General features: G+C 37.9%; 1 protein-coding gene across 4 annotated transcripts in view; it reads left to right on the forward strand.

The window, feature by feature from the left end:
* The window catches only part of AKAP6 (A-kinase anchoring protein 6), a 599,311-nt gene that overhangs the window by 462,165 nt on the left and 110,907 nt on the right, over positions 1 to 26,239 (forward strand). For all 4 annotated transcript variants that reach the window (XM_049705377.1, XM_049705376.1, XM_049705375.1 and 1 more), the window contains one exon: positions 7,572 to 7,692. In XM_049705377.1, the coding sequence (XP_049561334.1) occupies positions 7,572 to 7,692 (121 nt within the window). The remainder of the gene's footprint in view (positions 1 to 7,571; positions 7,693 to 26,239) is intronic.

Here is a 26,239-nt window from a genome sequence, read left to right on the forward strand (position 1 = left end):
CCTTAAACTAATTTTAGACCTAGACAGTCTTCCACTTCAGTAATCTAATGCCATCCATGCCAGGAGCCAACAAAGGGTAAACCAGAGAGGTAGTGGCATAATTTCTGGGGAAGTATTATTTCAAAGTTAACAAAGTTAACGGTAAAGTCAACAATTATATATATATATATATATCCTTTCCATCTTAATAATGTTCAAACAATTTCTGTACTGCTTTGGAGAGTTCATGGGGTCTGTTGAAGAAGGACAGAGATATGAGGGAACCTAAGACAAATCTAATCTACCTCATTTTAATGTTCAGAGCTTAATTCTTTTCTTTAAAATTTATTCCTTTATGCATTCCCCCATGTCTTTCACAAAGGATTTAAGTCAACTTACAAAAATATTTACAATAAAATAGAATAAATATTTGACTGAAGTAAGTTAAGCAAAAGTAAAACATGTGTAAGAAAACAAACAAATGCATATTCTATGCATGTCCTCAAGAAGGGCAATGATTTGGCTCTAAGCTTTCCACATCCAAAGAAAAGAGTGAAATCTCATCCATCAGAAAATTCATAGTGTCCTAAGATTAAAAATAATATATAAAGCTGCGGAAACAGCTGCTTATGCCACTGAACCCTGAGAGGAATTTCTGCTGTAGTTCTTCAAGGAGAAGATAGGCATCTGTGATACTACATCCCTATAAGAGAAAACAAATTCCCAAGGCAGTTTTTTGACGTAGGCTGCAGAAGTGATGGCAAAGCACAACTCACTGAGAGCCGTTCTACAAGTAACCAGAACCCTGTAGTCTGAGCATAGCACTCTGTGGCCAGGGTCAGCCTTGATGGAGGAGATAGACAAAGTCATTTTGGGAGAGGTCTCCATATTATGTCTGCCACCAGGTTTTTGTTAGGGATTGGGTGGCCGAGAGTTATTTCTAGGTTATTTACCTCCTACCCTAACCCTGAGGGTAAATATTCTCTGTTGCTTCTTAAATCTTTGAAAAACAGGGAGGCCTATGGTGGAGTAGACCTTTTACCAAAGGCTGAGCTGCCCAATGCTCACCAGTGTGCCAGTAGCAAGTCTGGATCCAGCCCCGTCTAACACACAGACAATGACATAGGAAGGTTTATATCTTTTTTTTTTTTTTAAACATCATCTCTTGCTTTGTCTTTGGACGTATAGGTTCTCCCATTTGTGTTAGAATCACTATTGATTCTAAATTCTTCAGAATGTTTTCAAGCTTTTTGGCTAGAACTTAGTCCAGTGTATTATCTGAAAATTTAGAGAAAGATTTGACTTCCTGACAGCCTAACAGAATCCTCTAAATACGTCTAGAAATTTACATTAATATTTCTAATTTTATGACTAATCTGGAGGTTAGAATTTTTTTGCTTTATGGCTTTTATTTTAATAGCAAGTGTTTATGGACAGACTGTCCATGAGACCATGAGAAAGTGGGGCCAAGTCATGAACAAATCTGTAGGGTTGATCTTACTTTTCTTAGACATTTTCATATGTACATGGGTATATATGAGAATTGAGAAAATTACTGCCGGAAAGAACTCCATATTCCTTTTTATTTATTAATGGCAAAGGCAGGCTGCTTTTCTCATGAGGAAGTGGCTCATGAATTTTCATTCAAAATTGTAAATTAGTGTCCACACTTTAATATGTTTAGAGTGGAAAGGGATTCTACATGCAACTGTGCATATCAGATATCATGTCTGGAAAGCTAAATTTTATTCTTTAATGATATTATGATTGGGCTAGGTGCCACTCTTGTATCTCCCTTCTGTGCTTATGTGACACATGGAATAGAGGATGATGGGAAATTCTAATCTATTATTAGTATTTTACTTCAGTAATATTCTTAAACTATTTTTTTTACAAGATTTTGTTACCATTACCTTTAGTGTCATTTTTGAAAACCAGAGGCAAACTTCCTTGAGCAAATAAAGTGAACAGTGAACACTTAGTGAATATTTGGGGAAAGAATCAATATGCTAAAGACGCTAGGAAAATTGGATCATTTAACAGAAGTTCCAACATAGACAAGCTGGTATCTCAGGAACCTATCTTGTGTTTTTGGATGTGTCGGTGTGAAATGAACCATTCAGTTTACAAAAGATGGATTCTTAAATGCTCCAAAATATGTATTACTCAGCCTTAGGTAGAAAAACTTCCAGGGCTTTTTAGTATTATTTTTTCTTCAACTAATAGTTGCTCTATTTTGATGATTTCTTCATTTGGTGTCTGGTTTAATCAAAATTCCTTAGTGGACCAAGCTGGAACCTCATATATTCACACACACCTCCCATTGATTTCACTTGGGTGAAACTTTATCTTTTAAGCAAAGTTTAAGTTGAAATGTTGAGTTAATGATGCTCACTTTAAATACCAAAGGCTGAATGCATTTATGTATTCAAACACTTAGCTGGTCAAACATAACTCCCACCAGGGTTTAGAGGAAGGATCATTTCTTAGACTGTGCCGGCCTCACAAATAATATATTGCTATCCAATCTGCAGAAAAATGATACTGAACAGGCTTGTTAGTATCTTATTTCTATGGTGAAAGGCCCTGGAATCTTTTTTTAACCTTAAAAAAACAGAGAAAATGGTGAACAAGATATTGGGAAATACTTTTGGCAATTACCATAGTAGTTAGCCCAAATTTAGAAATAAACTCTAAAGAAAAAATTGCACATTTATTTTTCCATAGTCTTGTCTCTGTCTCTATTAGAATTTCAGACCATGAAATAAACACATAATTCTGTATTTGTCTAACAAAAACTGACTTTGATTTAGAAGGCTTTCTCCTCATACCATGATGAAGCTTTTAAAGCTCCGAAACTGGTTATATCATACCTACAATAGAATGTCCAACTCTTTTGTTGTGAACCCTTCAGGTATGTGGCAACTTAAAGGAAAAATATCCGGAAGAATAGCATTTTGGTCATGTGTTTGATTTATAACACCTTCTTAGAGTATTATACAAGTCTGCCTTGTAACATTTTCATAGAGAGTATAACATATTCATAGAGTACTGAAAAGGTGTGCTTTGAGACCTTTTAACATCTAGGAGATTATATATTTGAGTGAATGAGTTGACATGAACCCAAGCACATTTACAAAGAAAATTTTATAAGGAAAATCCCTCCAAAAGAGTAGTTCCTGTACTTGTAGCCTTTATAAGATGCTGAACTACTTGCCACAATTTCAGTCACCTCTCTCTCCCTTTTAAAAGAGAGCATTTGTCACCGGGACTTCAAAAAAAAAGTACCTGGTTCTGAATTCAGCTGATTGAATCAGCATATTCTTCAAAGGGATGTAGAACTGTTAACTAGTTCTATGCTACCCCTGATAAATTTACTCATCTATGATCTATTTTGTTTTCCTGTATAGTAGCTGGCATTTTCCCTGGAAAACATCTTTTATAAAATCACTAGTATACAGCACACCTTTGCAGGTAATATAAACATAAGACAGTAAGCTACTTCCTTTACCCAAGGATTTTCCTAATATAATGAGCACGTTAAATTATAGTCATTTCAGAAGGTTTCAAAAAAACCAACAAAGAAATTCTAGTAATTTATTTCTGATTTGCTACAAAGTTATGTATTTGATTTCACTAATTTTGGAAAACTGTCAGGTTTTTTTCTAAGCTGTGAATTAACACATGGCAAAGAACCTGAAATCAGGCACAAATGCTTAAAAAATGTTTTTGTCGGGCTTCCCTGGTGGCGCAGTGGTTGAGAGTCTGCCTGCCGATGCAGGGGACACGGGTTCGTGCCCCGGTCCGGGAAGATCCCACATGCCGCGGAGCGGCTGGGCCCGTGAGCCATGGCCGCTGAGCCTGCGCGTCCGGAGCCTGTGCTCCGCAACGGGAGAGGCAACAACAGTGAGAGGCCCGCGTACCACAAAAAAAAAAAAAAAAAAAAAAAGTTTTTGGCTTCAGTATTAGGACCTTATGAGAATTTGTTGTTTAGAAAACACTAGCGCCGATTCTACACTTAATGAAACAAACTATAGAACCAAAGCATTTACCATATTTAACAAACTCAAGCCTAAATATTCTCAGCTCGGATGAAAATAGACTAGACTGGAGGAAGTGTATCTGTGTTAGGTTCATTCACCACTCGCTGGTCTCCAGTGTAGACCATCCGAGAACGAGCCTGAGGTACATTTAACTAGAAGAAATGGCTTTTGTTCCAAGTCCTTTGATAGGGAGAATAATAGGAGGGAACAGCTCAATGGATATAAAGACATGTTAAAGAGCTAGTAAAAAAAATTCCATGATTGTGAACATTTTATCATCCCATATGCAGTTTTCATCTATTTAAAATCTACTCATAAATCTCCTTTAATTTTTAATATAGAAGCAGGATGTGAGAGGAATGGGAAGGCAGCTCACATTAATTGAGAATATACTGCATATAATCATTTCAAGTAAGCAAATGTACCATTGTACACTGAAGGCAAAATCTCACCTTCAGAACAAATGAAGTCTGTCTATATTGCACTGGTTGGTATTGGCATTTGGGGATGAGATATTATCTCTATCACATACTGCTTTTCTGAAGTCATTCTGGTCCTACTAAAAGTTTTTGATTTCATTATCTACATTCAATCATCATCATTTACCAGGTACTATCCTGGGCATTAGGGATACAAAGATAAACTCATACCTCGCCCTTGAATTGTTTAGTCATAATCAAAGTTTCTTTTTAAATCATACACGTATAGAAAAGAAAACAGGCTTCCTTATTATCTCTTACTGATTGCTAATTTATGAGACTTCCTAAATACATACTTCCCTGGTACAGCAAGGGAAAAAAGGCTGGTTTTAAGATCAGAGTTCAGGCTCTTACACAAAATGCTTGTAGCCTCTCCTAACAAATTAACCTTCTCTTTAGAGAACAACCTCTTGGGATAAATGCTGTTTTTGAGATTTCCTATTCCTCTCCCTTTTGTGCAGGATGACATCTGAGCATATAGCGGGCTTACATGACCTTGTGATTCTGGGGTACAGTGAGGCCCCCTGGCTTAATGTGGCCCCCGGGTGCAGGCTGGCTGGGTTCAGTGAAATGGGTCTTGCCCCCGACATTATGAGGTTGCTCCCGACAGAGGGCTGTGGCTGTGTTGTTATCTCTTGGCTTGGTCAGGAGGTATTTCCTGCTGACTAAGCCTCATCTCAGCCTTCACTGGCCCAGCCAACTCCCTGAGGTCTGGCTTCAGAGGCCCCCCTGGCTCTCCTTGCAGGGGTGGGGGGGTGGTCATTGTGTCTCTGTTGCCATGGCAACACCTCTGTCAAGTTCACCAGCTGAACTCCAAGAAACCTCATGGAAGGATGAGAGAACAGTCTCCTCATGGGGGATGAGAGAACAGGGTAGCAAAGGGAGTCCTGACCACAGCTCTCTGACTACAACATCTCCACTTCAGGTTATTGTGAGGACATTGTTTAAGGCAATCTCCCAGACTTCCTAGCAGGAAACAGAGCTGACATCCTGGTGCTTTTGGCTTTCCCTTTAGGTCTTAGGCCAAGAGAGGGGTGGACACACATTTGAGCACCTGCTCCTCTTACCTTTATTTTGTTCTTAGTTTCCAAATCCACTGAGATGGAAGGGGTGAGCTTTTTCCTTCCTTTACCCTTTGCTTTTATTATTCCCCTGGATATTCTCTCCTGTATGCAAGTATTAGGATCATACTCTCCTAATTTGGGGGATAGCATTCCACCTTTGCCCTGTCTTTACGGTCAAAATGTAGGAGGGTGGAAGGAGAGAAAAACAATGAACATAATTCAGGAGGTATTTCTAAATGACTGTGCCCGTCGTGTGAGCAAATGCTTATTAGTCATTCCTTATTAGTCACTCACAGAATGAATAAAGAAAGGCTGATGGTTTATTTGTTGCAGTGGTTTTGGCTTGTTTGGTAGTATTTTGAAATGGGATACTATTTCAGATTTCACACGTATGCTGTAAGTCCTTGCTACTCCAAGTGAGACCCAGGACCAGCAGCGTTGTTAGGTGCCAACACTCATTAGAAACACAGAATCTCAGCCCCACCCTAGAAGTACTGAGTCAGTATCTGCATTTCAACAAGCTCCGCAGCTATGCCATATGCACATTAGAGTTTGAAAAGCACTGCTCTAGACCACCTTAGCCTTACTAAAGGTTTCGGCTACATCACCTATACCCATCATTGGCATTCAGTAAACATTTATTAATTAATTCTATGTGTTAGCCAATGATAATCCTTGTCCTGGGCACTTATGGTTCTAATCAAGAAGCTTTATAATTATGGTAAAGTAATTAAAATAAACTAGACAATTCTAGATCTAGTCTCCTTCATCACCAGACACACCTTAATTTTTTTTGACAAATCTATTAAGATTAAATTGTAAGTTATGAAAAGTGGATGTTCATTTTCTTGGAAAGCAGTCATTTCGTGTATAGAGACAGGAACAAGGTGGTAATAAAATGCTCACTTGATAAATTCAGATTCATACCTGAGGCTGCTGCTTCATTAGTACTGATAGGGTTTTGCTCAGTTAGAGTTTGACAAGACTCTAGGATTTCTTTTAGGGGGATGATTTTGGGGAGAAGGACACAGTCATAGTTTTTCATTCTGCGCTTTCATTTTCTGATCACAGTGTTTTAGAAGAATCTGAGCTTTACTTATTCACCAAGCTTTCAAGAGAGAATCACATTAATCCTTTTAAGCTCCTTATTCTAATGATTTATTTTGTTGAAAACCACAGTGATCCTCCTTTGAATTTTAATGATTGCTGGCTATTCAGAGATTCATTGTTTTGACTTCCTGTCCTTACCTTTGTTTCCTACATGTCTGTGGGGAACACCTGTCTCATACTGGATCTGCCCCTGGTTCTCACTGGCTTACCAGAGTCACTCAAGCCTATCCCTGAGTGTTAAGCTGAAATGCTGGCTACTCATCCATGACAATATATGTAGGATATATGTTTGCAGAGATAGGCAGATAGACAGCAGAGGGACAGATAAATGATTGAGTCACTTCCCAGTGAAAATAATATTTTGGATATGATAGTATATTGTGATCATTTTAGAGAAGTTAGTTGAATTAGTATTCTTAATCATGAAGGTATTGGGATGCAGTATCTGTGGAAAATCTAGTCATAGAGAAAGGGGTTTGAATGTTGAGAGTGCTGTTTTTACCCCAAGTTCTTGACTGTGTAACCTTCACAAGGCACTGACCCTCCATTTCTCATTCTGTTAAATATGGCAATGCTCTTTCTCAAGGACATAGTAGTAATCATTTTGTTCAAATGCTGCAAGTCCTCAGAAAGGGTGAACAAATGGAAAAAGCCATGATATGTCTCAGGTATGAGCATCAGAATTACAGGTTACGTTTTCAAAATCTAAGCAATGGCTATGTCACAAGCTTGAGTTCCTATTTTGCTCTCTGTTTAACCACACAGAGAATTTTTCCTTCTCTTTTTATAGGTATCACCTAGGAACATCACAGGTTTTCAAGAATATATTATTGTAATATGAGATTTGAACAACTACACTGTATTTATGCATAATACATTCTGTGCCTTATCTTCAGGCTTCTGGACTTTGATTCAGAATATCAGGAGCTCTGGGATTGGCTGATTGACATGGAGTCCCTCGTGATGGACAGTCACGACCTGATGATGTCAGAGGAGCAGCAGCGGCATCTTTACAAGGTCAGAGCTACCCTTCTTGCCTTTACCTTGCTGTGGAAGATCTGATTAGCCTGACAAGTCTTTCTCTCAGTATATCTTTTGCGTTCATTGTATGTATCATGGTGTCTATTAGAATTCTCTTCCCTGTCCCCAAACTCATTTCCATCCCTTGTGTGCTGACAGGCTGCATGGACATCATAATTGCAAGAAAGTTCCCTTTATCACATTCTATTTGGTGTAATTCTATAGAAGGACAAAGGTTTATCTTCAAGATGAATAGCAATAAATGAAACTGCATTAATAAGTAGACTGAAACAAAATGAAGGATAAATGGATTGGTAACATTTAACAAAATGTGTTTTGATTGGAGTACTCAGGTGGAGTCTATCCACCCCTCAGATCTTCCCAGAGATAAAAGAAATTTGCCTTCTGTTTGGCTTGCTGCTTCCGGGGTACAGGCCTTGTCCAATTTAATGTTTATCGGTGTTACGTAGCGCAGACGTTGTCAAATTAAGTCAATGCATTTGCATGTGATTTAAGAAAACTGGCTTTGTACTCAACATATTGATTGTAGGCAATCCATCTAATAACTATCTATATTGTTTTCCATGTCTATTAATTCACCCCTAGCTTAATGTGTTTTACCAATTCTATTTAAATAGTCTTAGAAGTTCTTACAAAACAACCAGGAGATTTTGACTGAAAAAAATGGTTGTAAGATTCAGTGTCTGAAAAAGCAGTTGGGGAGGGTAGAGGGACTTTCCACTGAAATATCAGACTGCAGTAAATCTTCCTCATTTAGGCAATTTTTATTGGAGTAATTCTGACAGTTGTCATCCTTGAATTGCTTTGAGCATATGGCATATTTCAAAGAGCAGATTGTGAATCATAAAAAATAAAATTAATAACTAACCACAGAATCAGCAACAGTATAATGACAAGAAACAACTACCCTCTAGCTTTTTAAAATTTCTTATAGAATAAGAAGTACATTCAAGGTCAAATAAAAGTTGTCTTCTTTCTTCTCCAATTTTTATCATTTTAAGTTACCTTTCCTTAATATATTATTTTAAATTTTACCTCGTCTAAAGAGAGAGATTTATTTTCAAGGGTCTGGTAGACTTTAATTAGTGTCCCTCGGGGATCATCTTAGTTAAGAGAAGATATAAGCTCCCTAGGGACTCAGCAAAAGGTGATATTTTACTCCCTAAAGAATTCTGTCCAACATTAATCAAGTTGGTTGACTACTAGCTGTTTCCTATATGGATAGCTGTCCACATTACCCACAAAGCTACCATCTTCTGGCCTCACATATTGTTAGAGTAACAATTTCAACCTAATGTAACCAAAGCCAGGTGATTTCGCATTTCATGCCGGGATCAAGAATTATGTGTGAAAAGTGCCTATAAATCTATATTAATTTAATGGTACAAAAATATTTGTTTCATTCCTAAGACTTAAGCATTAAAAGTCCAGCCAAAAAAGAAAAAACAATACAAAAGTTATCTAATCATAAGCCATTATCTCAGATTTTATTTCACCCATGATGCCAAATAACATTTCTTTTCTTCTTGATGCATTTTGTATTTTGCACATAAACCACTATTTTTTTTAGAAACAGTGCTATTCTTTGTCAAAATCACATTCATATAATTTACATCACAATTAATAGGAAGACACTGAACAAAAAGTGCACTCTTCCTTTACTTGTGGTTTCCTTGTAAGTGCTCTGCCTGAGAATTCCCATTCTGGCATGTTGAAGGTCATTATTCCACCCAGTCAGTACTTCTGGATTATAGTATTTTTCCAAACATTTATTTATTTATTTATTTTTTCTGGTACGCGGGCCTCTCACCGTTGTGGCCTCTCCCGTTGCAGAGCACAGGTTCCGGATGCACAGGCCCAGCGGCCATGGCTCACGGGCCCAGCCGCTCCGCGGCATGTGAGTTCTTCCCGGACCGGGGCACAAACCCGCGTCCCCTGCATCGGCAGGCGGACTCTCAACCGCTGCGCCACCAGGGAAGCCCTCCAAACATTTTTATACTGGGGCTCTTCATTTGTGACTCATGTCCTCTGTTTCTTCTTTCAGATGCTCAGCATATCTAAGCTCACTAGACTAGCACTGATTTTGCATTAGGCTTGTAAACAAATTAAAGATTATGTTAGAAACCAAGGACAGTGCTATAGGTTTGTAGAGGGTCTCTCTTTGTATAAGCTCCCAAATTATTCCAGACGTTTAGAAACCTCCAAAGCAATCCTGAGGATATTGATGAAGGAGTAATTTAGAACTTGGGGTGGCTCCTGAATTAGAAAAACTGAGGGAAGAAAATTAATCTCAGGTCTTTGCCAAGAATCCCCAGGGATTCTTAGGTTAGGTCAACATTTTCAGTGTCCCATTTCTCTGTTCTAATCTGCTTTTCTAGGAATCAACAAAACTAATGCCTTGGGCGAAGGAGGTTTGGAGCCGGTTGATCACAGAGACCCCTAAAGGACTAAAGCTTTTCAGTTGGTCCCCGGCCTTTCTAGGCTTTCAACACCATTTGAGTCTACCTGAATCATCTTTAATCTTAAAATTTGTTGGCCCTAAAAATTACCAATGCTTCATCAGCATTTTTCACCAAGGGTACCATTGACATTTGGGACAAAACAATTTTTTATTAGTTTGTGCAACCGTTCCTTCCACTACAGGACATTTGTTATTCATGTTCCTCTAGTCATTGTGACAACTCAGTTGGACACCCAACTTATTTCGTAGCATTTTCAATCTATCTCAACTTATCTACATCATCTTCATTTCTTAAAATGCTTGTATAACAGCAAGAAAAATGCTTTGCCCTTGTATTCTTTGTTATTAAGCAAAGCACCTTACATGGTTGATATTGAACTAATAGTTGTTGAGTTAAAACAATTAAGGATGGGATTGAAGCTCATGATCCCTGCTATTAATGTAAACAATGAGGGTGAACAACTTTTAAGAGAGACCTTCAACTGAGTGATGGTAAAATTCCCGGAACTGTAGATCAGGACAGAATCATTATTCCTGTTATCGTAGAATCTGAAACTTTTGTTCTCCTTTCCCTGGGGTGGGGCTCTCTCTGTTTCATCTTTCAGCTGATTTCCTGATATGCATAGGCATGCCCAGACCCCAATTCTGCATTACTTAGTCCTAGGTTGATGCCTGAAAATCACCTTTGGAAATGTTAGGTTAGAGAAAAGATAGTAAGATGGTCGTCAGTGAGTGTGAAGATTTTTTAGCATTTTCAACGTTAGACACCACCTTTCCTGACTTTACCTGTTTATTTTCTATTCTTGTCTCTGCTAGAAAATCATGTGACCTTAACGCCTAGATATGGAACTTCTGATAAAGACCCCAGACTATTCATTCAGCAGACCTCCTGAGCGGAGCACCTGTTATGATATCTTGGTTACCCCAAACCAGCAAAATATTCAAGGAACTTTTAAAGGAAGAGAATTAGGTTTAACAGGCAAAGAATACATAGATACAACCTCACATTATTTAGAACCTTAATATTACAGTGGGCTGTAAAGTGGATTATCTGTTTAAAACATTTCTTGTTATTTTCAGATTGTTAGAAATTTAAGATCATTTTCTTTCTGATTAGTTTTAAACTGCAGGGCCATTAGAACAACCTGATTCTTATTAAAAAGTAACCACTCCCTTAAATATGTTTTCTTCTTTGTTTGGAGACAGTGAGACATACTGCCAATGTCTTTCCTTCCCCCTTTTCGGTCTGGCTCAGCCTCAGAATCGGGACCTTCTGAAGCTATTTTCTAATAAACATTGGCAGTATCATCAGCTTAGAAAACACAAATGTAGTCTTTTCTCGTCTTTTTCTTCCTCAATCTGAGAATCAGCTCCAAGGAGAATTTACTCCCACTCTCTCATTTTCTTTCTCTTCATTCCTGCTACCTTCCTAAGTAGGACAATTTAATTTGTCAAAAGTAACACCATGATTTTGAAAGTTCAGCTCCTATTTGGACTAGTGTTACGAAGCCAGAATTCATAATCACAGGGAGCTGTCTGCATGTGCATTAACTATTAATGGAGAAATATTTAAAACCCACTTGCAAAGGAAAAGCTTCATTTTTTCATATCTGCAGATCAAAGGTGGCATTATTCTTGGGTTCAGGGAAGCTCAAGACACCTCCTCCCCCATCCTATATATTTTATAGACTGAGTGGCCTGGAAGCATCTCCATGATGGGAGAGCTGGAGGCCAGGCAGCGGCTGTTGCTGCCGCCTTGCCCTCTGCAGCAGGCGCAGCTGGTTCTGGAGTGCCGTGAGGCTGTGCCCTGTCATGGGCTTCTTTCCTTGCCACAGGGCACTGCTGTTCTCTGCCACCTGCAGAGCACAGGTGACAGAGCCCCTAGCCGTCCTGGATTGGCGTGGGGTTTCAAGGGTTAAGTTCAAGGGCCCAATTCAGAAGTTGTAGGCTGGTGATTATTGTTATAATTAAACAAGAGCTGTTTTCAGGTAGTGTGAAGCTCACTAAAACACCACATTTATAGATTTGTTCCTTGAGTGAATGGCTTAGCTGTTGCTCATCAATAAAATATTAGATTATATTACTTCTCAGGGGTTAAAAATAACCCTTCCAGCTTAAAAAAAAATAACAATATTAACACTCACTTCAACCAAGACCTGTATACTTTTCAGGGAATTTACACTGAAGATGCTATACTTAATTTAGAGGGTTGGTTACTCATGGTTTCTGCTTTTATGGGAAAAATGCAAGTGTCCTCTATCTTTCTCCATTGGCATATCTGTAAAAATATATCCTGTGTGAAAAAGGAAAAGAACCATTTATTCTATGTAATACAATGCTCACTAAACATATTAATTGCATTTTTATTTTGTTATTGGTTTGAGGTTGTAAGAACTTATAAAAATTCACAGGGGAACAATAAAAATATTTTTAATATATAAGTACAAATCAGAACTGGGAAAATATATGTAAGCTGGATTCTATTTCTGTGAGAAGAGTTAATGTGTAGGCACATAGACTATAAGGTCCTACACAATTACTAAAGATGATCCTAAAAGTTTATTCTGGGTTTCCTGGTAGTGAAAGCAAAGAAGGAAATGTGGTCAAATGCTAAATTTACATTTTCCATGAGAAAAAACATTATACTTCCTTTGGAGAAATTGTTTATTTTGATACTTAGAAATGAAGATATTTTCTTTTAGGATTTTTTTATATAAGGGGTTAGAATGGTATAGTAGAGAAATGCCTAACCACAATATTTCTTACAAGTAGATTTCTGAACTTAATACTTTTTTTTGTTTGTTTGTTTTGTGGTACGCGGGCCTCTCACTGTTGTGGCCTCTCCCATTGCGGAGCACAGGCTCCGGACGCGCAGGCTCAGCGGCCATGGCTCACGGGCCCAGCCGCTCCGCGGCATGTGGGATCTTCCCGGACCGGGGCACGCACCCGTGTCCCCTGCATCGGCAGGCGGACTCTCAACCACTGCGCCACCAGGGAAGCCCTGCCTGAACTTAATACTTCTGACAAATGAGTTAGTTATTTTTTCTCTGACTCTATTGCCAGGTAATGGTTAGAGATTTTGAGCACAGCTCTCGCCCATAGGTACCTCCTTTCAATGATAGTGTGACCAGATGGAATTAATGAAAGGACATTGTTATTATATATTGGAAAAGAAGAGGTTATTAGTAAAATGAGAAAGAAATATAAACGTTGAAGAGATGGAAAAGCAGTTGAAATTAGTTAATTCAAAGTTAACCAAAGAAAAAAAGAATAAAGGAGTAAATTAAAATCATGGGTAGATGAATGAATAAATAAGAACTAAAAAATCAAATACAAACAAATTTTTAAAACCAAAACATTGAAAGAAGAATTGTTTCAGGAAGAAAAGCCAGATACAAGAAAGGGCTAAATTTTAAAGGAGAAAATGTTACTTTAGAGAATTTGGGTGTATATTATAAGACAAGCATTATGACTTTTAAAAGAAACATGTATGGAATGAGATAAGAAATTCTGGGGGATAAGAAATGCAGTGTAAAAGAAGAAAAATGGGACATAGTTGACTTGTTATTTTATAACTGTTGATGCCAAAATGATGCCATAGCTATGAACCAATCATAGAAAACAGATTAATCATGCTATTCCTATATTTTATAAATTCAACCCTCTACAATAGTTCTCTTTCATTTTGTTCTGGACTACATTGATCTAAATAATTTCAGATGTGGCTTGATACCTTTATGACTGAACTTGAGCTCTTAAAAATGTAATGGTAGGCTGGTTCATAGTCCAGGTCATAGTAGCTAGGATTAAAATAGAAGAAAATCCATGAACTTATTAAAAAAATTTACAAGATTAGAAGTACACGTCAAAAAATTAAATTCTGTTAATTAGGCCTTATACTGGAATTTCAGTACCTAAATTTTCTACCTTGATTGTTCAAAATGAAGCAAATTACTAGTTATTGAAGCCGTCAAGGTAAAAATGTACCAGATATATCAGGCACAAGAACCTAATGATAATTTTTTACCTCTTTCCCAGTAGATTATTTGTAGAGCTTAATTGTATGTTAGATTAAAACTCTATTAAGATAAGAAGAATATGCTTAAAATCATTAAATATTTCAAAAAACATTATCTAATCTTTTTTAAAGTGATCGGAATGGAAAAACCTAGGCCACCTCCACTGCTACCTAGAAGTGACTTTGTTGTTCCATTTTTATTAAAGTTCAAAAAGTCCTTAGATTAGTTGTCATATTAACTTGAGCTTTGATTAATCAGTGTTTGCTCTGAATACTTGAATATATGTGTATGTTTTCTTTCTTTCCTTTTCTTTTCTTTCTTGAGAAAGGGCAAAACTTATCCTGAAAATGTTTAGAAGAAAAAGTAGATGGATGTGGTTTCTGAACAATATATGAAACACTATTTATGCTGGAGCTTATAATACCTATTTTCCTTGCTTTTTTAAAAGGAAAAAAAAAAGAAGGATGTTAAGAGAATAGTATGCCAAGAAATAGCTGGCTCTGTGTGCAGAGGGGCAAGGAAGGGAAGCCCCGCCAGCAGTTTTTGTCTCTGGCGGGTGAGCCACTGGCCGGAAGGTGCGTTGGCTCTCTGGGCAGCCTCTGCTGTATTGTGCTTCTCCCTCTCTCCCTGGCCTGGCCTGCTCTGGCCTAGAGTGGATCAAACAAGCCGTGGGGAAAGTTCCCCTCATTTGCATCACTTCTAGACAGCCCTGTCTTACTCTTTGCTGACAGGAAATCACTGTCTTTGTCACCTTTTCTCAGGGCCCTCCTTTTGGCAGAGATGGGCCATGTGACCACGCTTAATCACAACAACAGGGCTGGCTCAGGACTCAATGACATGTTTTCCTCAGCACTTCAGTAAATGGGGTAGAGGAGTCAGTAGGAAATGACTACATTAATTTTAGAGTGAAAAGATAATTAACACTTGAAGGACTAATGCTACAACCTATGGAATTATTATTCAAATTGAAGTTAATTCATCAAAAACTTGTGAAAACTATCTTCCCTAATGCAACTGTTTAAAAAAATAAACCTTGAATAGTAAGGTTTGGGCATGTTGGAGGGAGAGTGGGAAGAAGGCGGGGAGAGAGGGGCTTTGGGTGGAGAGTGGAGAGAGAAGCGGGGATAAAGGGAGAGGAAAATCATAGCAGGCATTAGCTATGTTTGAAAAAGCAACTTAAATGGGCTAAAACTTCAACATTTGGGACTGCAGGCTGGAGCATATAAAACGCTTACTTAGATGATATGAATAGGACACTGGCAAACAAAAGCAGCAGTGTGCTCCTAGAAAACTGTGCTTAAAGGAGTTTCCTTGGCAACAGAAATGCAGTTCCAAAAGTAGACAGAACTTTCCTCAGAAAACATACTATTAATAACAACCTTCCGGAACAACTTGGAGCAATTTGACAACTTGGCAATAATAATGCCAAGTGTTCTGCAAATTAATCTAACACATAACTGTTATGTTTCCCTTGCCCATAGTTTTGCTGGACTCTACCTAGAACTCATTGCTTTTCAGTGGCACAAGTGTGAAAATTATTTCTAAATGTTGTCATGGAAAAAAGAAAACCAAAAGAAGTGCTAGTGGCCAACAGTGGCCAGTGATTGTGTTCAGCCTTTTGGAACCTACCAGAGAACTTGGTGTAATGAGATGAGTTTATTCCAATTAAAGCTATTATATTTAATATCTCATTCCAACAAAGATACTTTCACAAACAAAACTTGGTAAAGGGTTAACAGCCTGAGATTTGCTGTGATGTGAAGCACATCTTGAGGCCATTGGTTATATAAATGTAACACTTCACTAGATACGTGCTGGGTGTTATTTTTAAAAGCATCATCATTTCTTGTCAGCCCAGAGAATGAACTAATCTTGGATCTACTTGGCCAATGGGAATCATTTGAATTCTCCTGAAGGCTATACATTTGCCAGCCAAGAAAGGAAGAATGTTCCGCTATTCTAACCTTTCTTGAATCCTTGGATCTAAAGGTTAAAAGTAATCAATATCTCATTGTGCTACTTGGTTTCACGGTAATAAGTAATAACCGTCATGTTAAAATCCAAATGATTACAGATAGCACTTAAATGAGTTGACCTGTTTGGGAGATTTTATTAATTGCAATCAGGATAATCATTAGAGTTTGCTAATAAAAATTTGGATTAAATTGTGAAAATTTCAGCCTTTAGCTTTTGAAAAATGACTTTTACTTAATTAGATGTGAATGTGCAGTGTTCCCCCCTGCCCCATGTTAAGCTGAGATATTTGGCTTTAACTCTACATATTTGTAGATTTCTTTCTGGTTTTTATAAAATAAATTAGAGGAACATTTAAGTTCCTTATAAGAAAGGGCGTTTGGTTCACTGCCACCTTTGGCTCCTGAACCGCTCAACACTATATAGATATGTTTCAGATCAGTGACTTAATGGAAATGCCCCTCACCTACTTTTTAGCATTTCCTATTTTTAAATTACTTATTTGTAGTGGTTATATTCATATGTAAGCTAATCTGGTTTGAAGCTAGAAAAAAAGTTATATGATGTGTGATTAAACTTTACAGACAGCCATGGTAAGAACTGGGGGTTATTTATTTTGTCAAAAATAAGTACCAGAGTTTAAAGATGAAAACCAAGTATTGTCATTGACAAAGTGGTCTTAATGTAAAAGGATAAATGTTAGATTTAATGTTTCATGTAATTACATCAGGAAGGCATTGGTTATCGTAACTGTAACTACAAGGAAGTGTATAAGATATATATGCTATTGAATCCAAATATTTCGTCTTTATTATCATTCTAGTTTTTACAGCTTGTTAGGATTTCATGCATATATTCCTAAAGCAGGGAGGTGGGGCTAGAAGGGTACATAAATAACGTTTTAGTTATTTCAAAGGAAGTCCATGTACCTGTTCAGAATAGGCTGGTGAGCCTTGGCTGGGGATGGGGCAGGGGGCAGGCAAAGCTCAAGCATAGTGCTTTTACAGATAAACTCTCTAACCTCCTTCCTTTCTGTCCTTGTTTTACTACTATGTCTAACTTTAAATCCCATCCTTAAGATTCATTTCTTTGTGGTAAAAAAGAGTGTACTCTACTGGATGCAGATAATCTATGGGGAGGGGGAGAATAATATTGAATTAAATGCCAATTTTAACATCTAGTTTAAATGGAAAGACACTGAGAAGGGACGATAGAGTGGGGAGTGGGTAGAGGGAAGAAATCCAGAAAAGGGACCAAGGACGCAGATGTTACCTACTTCACCATTTGATAAGAAGGGAAGTATCTCTGTGTGTGTGTGTGTGTGTGTGTGATGAGATAGGAGTAGGATAGAGGGACAAAAAAATTAATATTGGTCAAATCTTACTATTTGACTGTGTCAGTGCCCTATGTACATCATTGTATTTAATGCTCACAATGATCATGGATTATTTTCCCCATTTCATGTACTCTGAGCCTGAAATACAGTTAAGTGGCTAGCCTGAAAGACACAGAACTAGTTTCTCAGTCAGATTAGGCTAGGGTTTGCTGAGATAACAAACAACCGCCAACTCTCAAAGGTTTAAACCTGCAAAGATTTATTTCTCATGTATTTATACTACATGTCCATCACAAGTTGGCTATGAGCTATCCTTCACATTGCTATTACCCCAGGAATCATACTCATGGACCAGCCACCCTCTTAAATATTCCCTCAATGTGGCAAAGAGAAGAGAGACTTCTGGAGGGTCTCACTCTAGCCACTAAATCTACTTGGAAGAAACACTTGTCACTTCCTCTCAATCATCGGCCCAAACGAATCGCATGGCTCCACCTTACTCCAAACTGAATGGGGAAATGCATTCCTACTATATGCTGGAAGGCAGAAAACTAGAAATATTTGTTGAGCTGCACCAATAACTACCACAAGAAATAAGTAAATAAGTCAGGGTTTGATCCTTGCCTGCTCAGTGTTGCCCCATATCCTCTTCTCTACAATAGGTAAAATTCTTGCAAGAACATTATTTCCGCCCTCTCCATGAACTTTTTGTGCTAAGATAGAAAGAAGAAAGCCCTAAATATTTAGATGGTACATCTGCAGAGAAAACATGATGGGTTTGGGCTGGTTCTTTAGCCACTCATCAGCCTTTCTTAAGCACCTCAGCACCCTGGGGAAGTGTTGCCATAACAGGAGCCTCCTGTTATATTCTGTCAGATTCAGGAAAGCCAAGGCCGAAAATATTTATGTCATTTTGGGAGATGCACTAAAGGCAGCATTGCCCAAGGAAGATTCAACCTCATGGATTCTGTTATTGCCAAAGGGAGTCATTGAAGAAGTGTCTCCATGGAGAGATGCTCTAGAGGAATATCATTTACAGAAAAACCACCTTCCAGTCCTGTCAAGGAAGCAAATGCATTTCTCAGAAACAAGGGCATTCCAAGCATATTTTTAATAAAGTGGGCATTTGTGAAGCTCATACTTTCTTAAAATAGGCACTTCTGTGACACTCTGTCCCTAATGAGGCGCACTGGGAAGCTAAGAGGGAAGAGTGGTCTTGCTGCTGAACCTTGATTCATTTACCTAAGACACAATACACACACACACACACACACACACACACACATTTTCTTTCTCTAAAGCTAGGAAAGAGTCAACCAGACTAAAATCCTTATTGCTTTTGGGGTTGACTTCAAATTTTCTTCCAATCTTTCTCAGACCACAACTTTCTCCAATAGGATATCTATACACCCCTGAAACTCGTCTGAATTTACTACTTCGGCTGCTTCTTAAGTGGTTGATTCCATGTGCTCATAGACATTTGCATAAAGCTTTGTGATCTGTGATATTCCCCTTGTCACCTCATTTTAGCCATTGGAAACTAGGAAGTCTGTGGAAGAGGTACACACATTTATGCATACATTTATGTGTGTTTACACATATGCACACATATACAAAGTATTAACATGTTGAATTAAAAGAATCTTTCATCAGGATTGAATCTGGATGAAGTCAGACTCCTTGGACCAGACATGCTGGCTGTCCCAAGACATTTAAATCATGCATATATAAATAACTATACAAACTCTTTTCATATCTGCCAAGTTTCAGTCTGGAGCTCATTTCTATGTTATAAAATTTGGCATACTGGATTTTGCTACCTTCATTACAATAGAATTATCCCTTTCAATACTCACAGGTGCCTCCCTGAGAGAACCCTCCTTGAGAATAATTTAGCCATGAGTACTTTGTTATTAATAAAATGCATATTTTTAAATAATATGATAGATTTAAACTTTGTGGACTAAATATGAGAATGAATGATTATAATTTTTGTTAGATTTCACATTCCAAGGGCAGGATTCATGTCTGTGTTGTTTATTGATATAGCTCCAGTGCTTAGCACAGTACCTGGCACAGAATAGAAACTCAATAAATATATGGTGAGAAACATTTTTCCAATAAGGTTTATTTAATAATCTATTAATTAGATCCTATTAATCAGAGCTATGCTATCAACTCATTACTTTTTCAAGAAAACAATCCTATTTTCATGCTGTGGTAATTGAGTCTAAAACTTCATGGCTTCCTCTTACATTATATATAAAAAGAAAAACAAAAATTTCTCTCCTTGAAAAACCAATGTGCCTTAAGGATAGTTCTTAATACTCAGAGTACCCAGATTTGGCCAGGTTGATATCAGGGGAAAAAACATGGTGATAGGGAAAAAAAGAGGGAGGGAGGAAGGGAAGGACAGTGACATCCATGTCTGAGACAAATGGTACAAAAATGTACAACTAATCACCATAATTCTATGGCTAGTTTCCAACCTTTCAAACTGTAGTATTCACTGTTGTATTCTTGATTATGTAGACAGTCTCAGTACAAGTGTTTATACATGTGAGGATAACATGAACCGTGCAAATGCGAAGCCTAATAATAGAATAATAAGTATAGGTAAACATGAACAGTCATTTGAAATGTGAAGTATATCACCATAATTTGTTCTTGTACCATAGTTAACAGGAGATTTTACTGACACTTTCATTGTAGAAAATCTGGTTTGACTTCAGAAGAGTGTGTGTCTAAAAATTTAATCATGAAGGGGTGAGAAAAATAGGAGATTTGGACTTTGGCTGGCTCTTTAATCCAAGTCCGTCATGATGAGGGTGAAGTGGGGAGAGAGTCTAAAAGACTGACTCATCTTTCCAAAGCTATAGCAAGCCAATTCAGAATATGAAACTTAAAAAACTAAATTTCACTTCTATAATGTCAAGAAAAAGCTGAAATGTAATTTCGAAACTTACTCCCACTCTTGTATTTAAAAATTTTATACTCATTATTTAAAAAAATAATCCTCATATATGGTCATTTATACTTTTAGTGATTAATTGTAAGCTTTAATGATTTTAAGCAATAAAGAAAAGGTTAAAAGATGTGCCATTTAAAATTAGAATTTGATAAAGATTCGTGATAAATTCACTTCTTGCCCCTCTTTGTGTCTACTTTGGCATCCTTTTGGGTTTACTGTCTTCCCACTGAACTTTGTCCTTCCTCCTCAGCTGGGACATGCTGAGATTTGAAAATAAGCCTGAGGAACACTTCTCTCTGTATGGTTGTTCTCTCCTCTTCTTTTTTTTTTTTTTTTTTTTAACATCTTTATTGGGGTATAATTGCTTTACAATGGTGTGTTAGTTTCTGCTTTATAACAAAGTGAATCAGTTATACATATACATATGTTCCCATATCTCTTCCCTCTTGTGTCTCCCTCCCTCCCACCCTCCCTATCCCCCCCCTCCAGGCTGTCACAAAGCACCGAGCCAATATCCGTGTGCCATGCGGCTGCTTCCCACTAGCTATCTACCTTACTACGTTTGTTAGTGTGTATATGTCCATGACTCTCTCTCGCCCCGTCACAGCTCACCCTTCCCCCTCCCCATAACCTCAAGTCCGTTCTCTAGGAGGTCTGCGTCTTTATTCCTGCCTTACCCCTAGGTTCTTCATGACATTTTTTTTTTTCTTAAATTCCATATATATGAGTTAGCATACAGTATTTGTCTTTTTCTTTCTGACTTACTTCACTGTGTATGACAGACTCTAGGTCTATCCACCTCATTACAAATAGCTCAATTTCGTTTCTTTTTATGGCTGAGTAATATTCCATTGTATATATGTGCCACATCTTCTTTATCCATTCATCCGATGATGGGCACTTAGGTTGTTTCCATCTCCGGGCTATTGTAAATAGAGCTGCAATGAACATTTTGGTACATGACTCTTTTTGAATTTCGGTTTTCTCAGGGTATATGCCCAGTAGTGGGATTGCTGGGTCATATGGTAGTTCTATTTGTAGTTTTTTAAGGAACCTCCATACTGTTCTCCATAGTGGCTGAACCAATTCACATTCCCACCAGCAGTGCAAGAGGGTTCCCTTTTCTCCACACCCTCTCCAGCATTTATTGTTTCTAGATTTTTTGATGATGGCCATTCTGACTGGTGTGAGATGATATCTCATTGTAGTTTTGATTTGCATTTCTCTAATGATTAATGATGTTGAGCATTCTTTCATGTGTTTGTTGGCAGTCTGTATATCTTCTTTGGAGAAATGTCTGTTTAGGTCTTCTGCCCATTTTTGGATTGGGTTGTTTGTTTTTTTGTTATTGAGCTGCATGAGCTGCTTGTAAATTTTGGAGATTAATCCTTTGTCGGTTGCTTCATTTGCAAATATTTTCTTCCATTCTGAGGGTTGTCTTTTGGTCTTGTTTATGGTTTCCTTTGCTGTGCAAAAGCTTTGAAGTTTCATTAGGTCCCATTTGTTTATTTTTGTTTTTATTTCCATTACTCTAGGAGGTGGGTCAGAAAGAATCTTGCTGTGATTTATGTCATAGAGTGTTCTGCCTATGTTTTCCTCTAAGAGTTTGATAGTGTCTGGCCTTATATTTAGGTCTTTAATCCATTTTGAGCTTATTTTTGTGTATGGTGTTAGGGAGTGATCTAATCTCATACTTTTACATGTACCTGTCCAGTTTTCCCAGCACCACTTATTGAAGAGGCTGTCCTTTCTCCACTGTACATTCCTGCCACCTTTATCAAAGATAAGGTGTCCATATGTGCATGGGTTTATCTCTGGGCTTTCTATCCTGTTCCATTGATCTATCTTTCTGTTTTTGTGCCAGTACCATACCATCTTGATAACTGTAGCTTTGTAGTATAGTCTGAAGTCAGGGAGCCTGATTCCTCCAGTTCCTTTTTTTGTTCTCAAGATTGCTTTGGCTATTCGGGGTCTTTTGTGTTTCCATACAAATTGCGAAATTTTTTGTTCTATCTCTCCTCTTCTTCACTCTCTTCAGCCTGGTGATACTAAAGACCCATTCCTTGAATCTCTGGTTTTCTTATAAGCCACGAACAAAAATCCTCACGTTCCTGAAGACTTCAATATAAATGAATCTCTAAAGTTGAGCTCATTGCATTTTTTCTCTACAACAAGGGAGTATAGCACAAGAGCCCAGATTTGGCTAGCATTTTATAACCAGTGTTCTGATGATACTTTAAGAGGCTCCATCCATCCAAGTTTGGGCTAGAAAAGGAAATAAAGTATAGAAACACTGTCAGAGCCTTTTCTGTTTACAAAAAGATCCAGGGATACCATGAATAATGCCAGAAATTTCATGTGACAGCCAGCTCTTGCAGGATTTTTGAGGTCACCAAGTTCAGGAAATAGTTACAGAAAGCTGACTGGAGCTCAAAGATTTTTTAAAAAAATTAACTGAAGTAAATAATTGTGTTCCCTGTCCATTGTCCACGCTGCTGCTCAGACATGTGCCCTCCTGGGGTGGACGTCTCCCCAGAGTTAGGTAATATTTGACACTCAATACTTTCTGAATTGAATCACCTGCTTAACAAGTGTTTTCTCCTGAATCTTCCAAAGTGAATCCCTTAGAGGTTTTGTACAGTTATTTACCCATGAGAAGTAAGAATTTTACCTGAAGTTTCAGGACTGCAAGTGACCTCAAAACGACCTTCATTTCATTTCCTCTCTTTCAGAGATTGTTTTTTATCCATTCCAGATAGAAGAGAATTTGTCCTCCATTAAAGACCTTTCCAGAGGGAATTCACAACCTTCCATTAAAATGTTTAACAATTCTCACTGCCCTGAAAGTCTTCTTATATCTAGTGTAAATCCCTTCTGTTGCTAGGTTTAATTGTCACATCAGCCAGAATCCATGTTCCATAATTAAATCTTTTCTATTTTCCAGTATAGTCACATATCTGAATCTTTTGCAGTTTTCTTTTCAAGTTAAAAAATCTTTTAAAAATCCTTTATTTCAGTTTTGTCTACACTCCATCTAAATGAAACCACTTCAATACTCTTTTGTAGGAGAAAATATGCTAATATTGAGAGACTGCTGGTAAATCCATGTATTTGAGGGGCCTTAGTGAGCTCTGTGGATTTCTGCATCAGGTTTTTCAACTTTCTCTTATTAACAGTTAATAAAATAGTTCATGGTTTGTTTGGAAGAGGAATGTGGTCTGAGATGGTATGACTTACAGTGTATACCTGGGGAAAAAAAGAGTTTAAAAAGAAAAAGAAAATAAGATAAAAATGGACCAAAAGAATCCTCTTGCCACTTAGGGACAGAGCTGCTTCTTCTCCCAGTGGATGTGTAATATATTATTTATGTAAGAGTGAGCATCATGTTTTTGGCTCACATTCCATTTGGAACAAATATGGTATGACAGTTTCTTTGGCTTATTGTTGTATATGTGGCTATCTATTTTTAATACATTGCTTTTGTCTTTTTTCTGTGCTTGCTTGCATCTGTTGTTATGAAAACTGACATAAAGCTTTTAAACATAAAAGAAGTGATGGAGAAAGAGATGGTAAGAGACAACATTTCAAGAGAACGTGAGGTAGAGAAACAGGAGCAAAGTCACCATGGAGGGAAACCAAAAGCAGCCTCTGCAGGATGAATGAGAGGGAGGGTCAGAACAGGTGTCCGCAATCACAGAGAAAAATGGTCAGGAGGCTACATAAAGCATTTCTAAGTTAGAGGGAGCAGAGTACATTATACACCAAATTATTTAAACTTTTTTTTTAATAGCACAGCACCTGACCTTTTTTTTATTATTAATTAATTTATTTATTTATGACTGTGTTGGGTCTTTTGTTTCTGTGCGAGGGCTTTCTCTAGTTGTGGCAAGCGGGGGCCACTCTTCATGGTGGTGCGTGGGCCTCTCACTATCGCGGCCTGTCTTGTTGCGGAGCACAGGCTCCAGACGCGCGGGCTCAGTAATTATGGCTCACGGGCCCAGTTGCTCCGCGGCATGTGGGATCTTCCCAGACCAGGGCTCGAACTCGCGTCCCCTGCATTGGCAGGCAGATTCCCAACCACTGTGCTACCAGCGAAGCCCCTATTTAAACTTTTTAAGCTGCAGTTTTTAAACCTGTGAAATGGGGATAGCACCTACCCTGGAAGGTTTTAGGACTCATTGAGGTATGTAAGGGGTTCAGCCCTGTGCTTGTAGTAAATAGTACGCGCTCAATACATAGTACAGAATCAGGGGTTGACAAACTACAGCCTGAAGGTCAAATCCAGACTATAGCCTGGTTTTTTTCAAATAAAGTTTTATTGGAACACAGCCAGGCACATTCATTATGAATTGTTTGTGGCTGTTTTTACACTAAGATAGCAGAATTGAGAAGTTTCAGCAGTGACTATATGTTTAGGCTCACAGGCCTAAACTGTTTACAGTTGACCCTTGGACAGTGTGGGTTTGAACTGCATGGGTCTACTTATACATGGATGTTTTTCAGTAAATAAGTACTACAGTACTACATGATCCACAGTTGGTTGAATTCATAGTTGCTGAATCTCAGGTGGAGAGGGTCCACTGTAAAGTTATACTTGGAATTTTGACCGTGTGTGTGTCAGTGCCCCTAACCCCCGAGTTGTTCAAGGGTCACCTCTACTATCTGGCTCTTCACAGAAAAAGTTTGCCAGTCCCTGGTATAAATAATAACTATTATGGCAACATTTTAGGAATATACGTTATTCTACAGACGAATGATTTTCCAGTTCAATTTTCTCTCTGTTGTATTGCAATAATACATGTTGACTATCAGTTTTTTTGCTCAAGGTTCTAGTTTTTCTTTTTTAACAACCCCAAATCTGCCTATTTTGCTTGCTTTTCAATGTAATATTAAATGGTTAATTGGTTCATTTCACCACCAGGTGGCCTCCTATACTCTAGCGTGCTTGCGGGACCCAAAGGAAAGCAGAGAGTGGCTCTAACACACTTCTTTCAACTTTGGCTGTTATTCTGCTTTTATGAGTATTTCTCTGGCGGCTGGACTGCTCTGAAATCATTCTATGGACCCTAAATTTCGTGTCTGACCCCGAAACAGAAATTTACACTGACCTTTTTAGAAAATGAATTATCCATCAGACTTAGAAAGAGTAAAAACAAAATAAAAATATGTAGCTGCACACTCTCACATACACACGTACAACAAAGTGGAGTTTAAAAAAAAGTTTGGTTATTACTCTAAGAGCTTTACCACAACTCAGTCACACTCTCATATGCATACTATCAGGATTAACTGATCTCGAGGCTTCCTCAGGAAAAGGCAAAGGCCACTGTCACTCAGATCTCCACGTATTAAATTCTCTTGAGGATGTGAATGGACTTCATTTCAGTGCCTCAGTTTCTTTATGTTATTTTATAATCTAGATCCTCTTTTGAGTGTTCTTTGATCTTATTTTTAAGCTTCACTAAAGACCAGTAATAGGAAAAAAAGATTGGAAAGCCCTGTGATAAAGCACAAGGAGGCCGGATTCTCCCTAGGCACTGACACTCATGCTCTCAGGTTTCATTTTCTTCATCTGTAAAGTGAGGGGGATGGACTAGGTAGCTCCAAGGTGTGTTCCAACTTCAATATTCTCCCTTTGGTGAAAAAACAAAGATTGTTCTAATTAGTAATTGATTTTGCCTATAGGCAATCTGGCAAAAATCAGGATTTTAGGAACAATTTCAAAGCTAAGGAAACAATATATATTTGAATTAATATAATTT

The sequence above is a fragment of the Orcinus orca genome, chromosome 2 (genome assembly GCF_937001465.1).
Source record: "Orcinus orca chromosome 2, mOrcOrc1.1, whole genome shotgun sequence".
In the NCBI taxonomy this organism is placed as follows: domain Eukaryota; kingdom Metazoa; phylum Chordata; class Mammalia; order Artiodactyla; family Delphinidae; genus Orcinus; species Orcinus orca.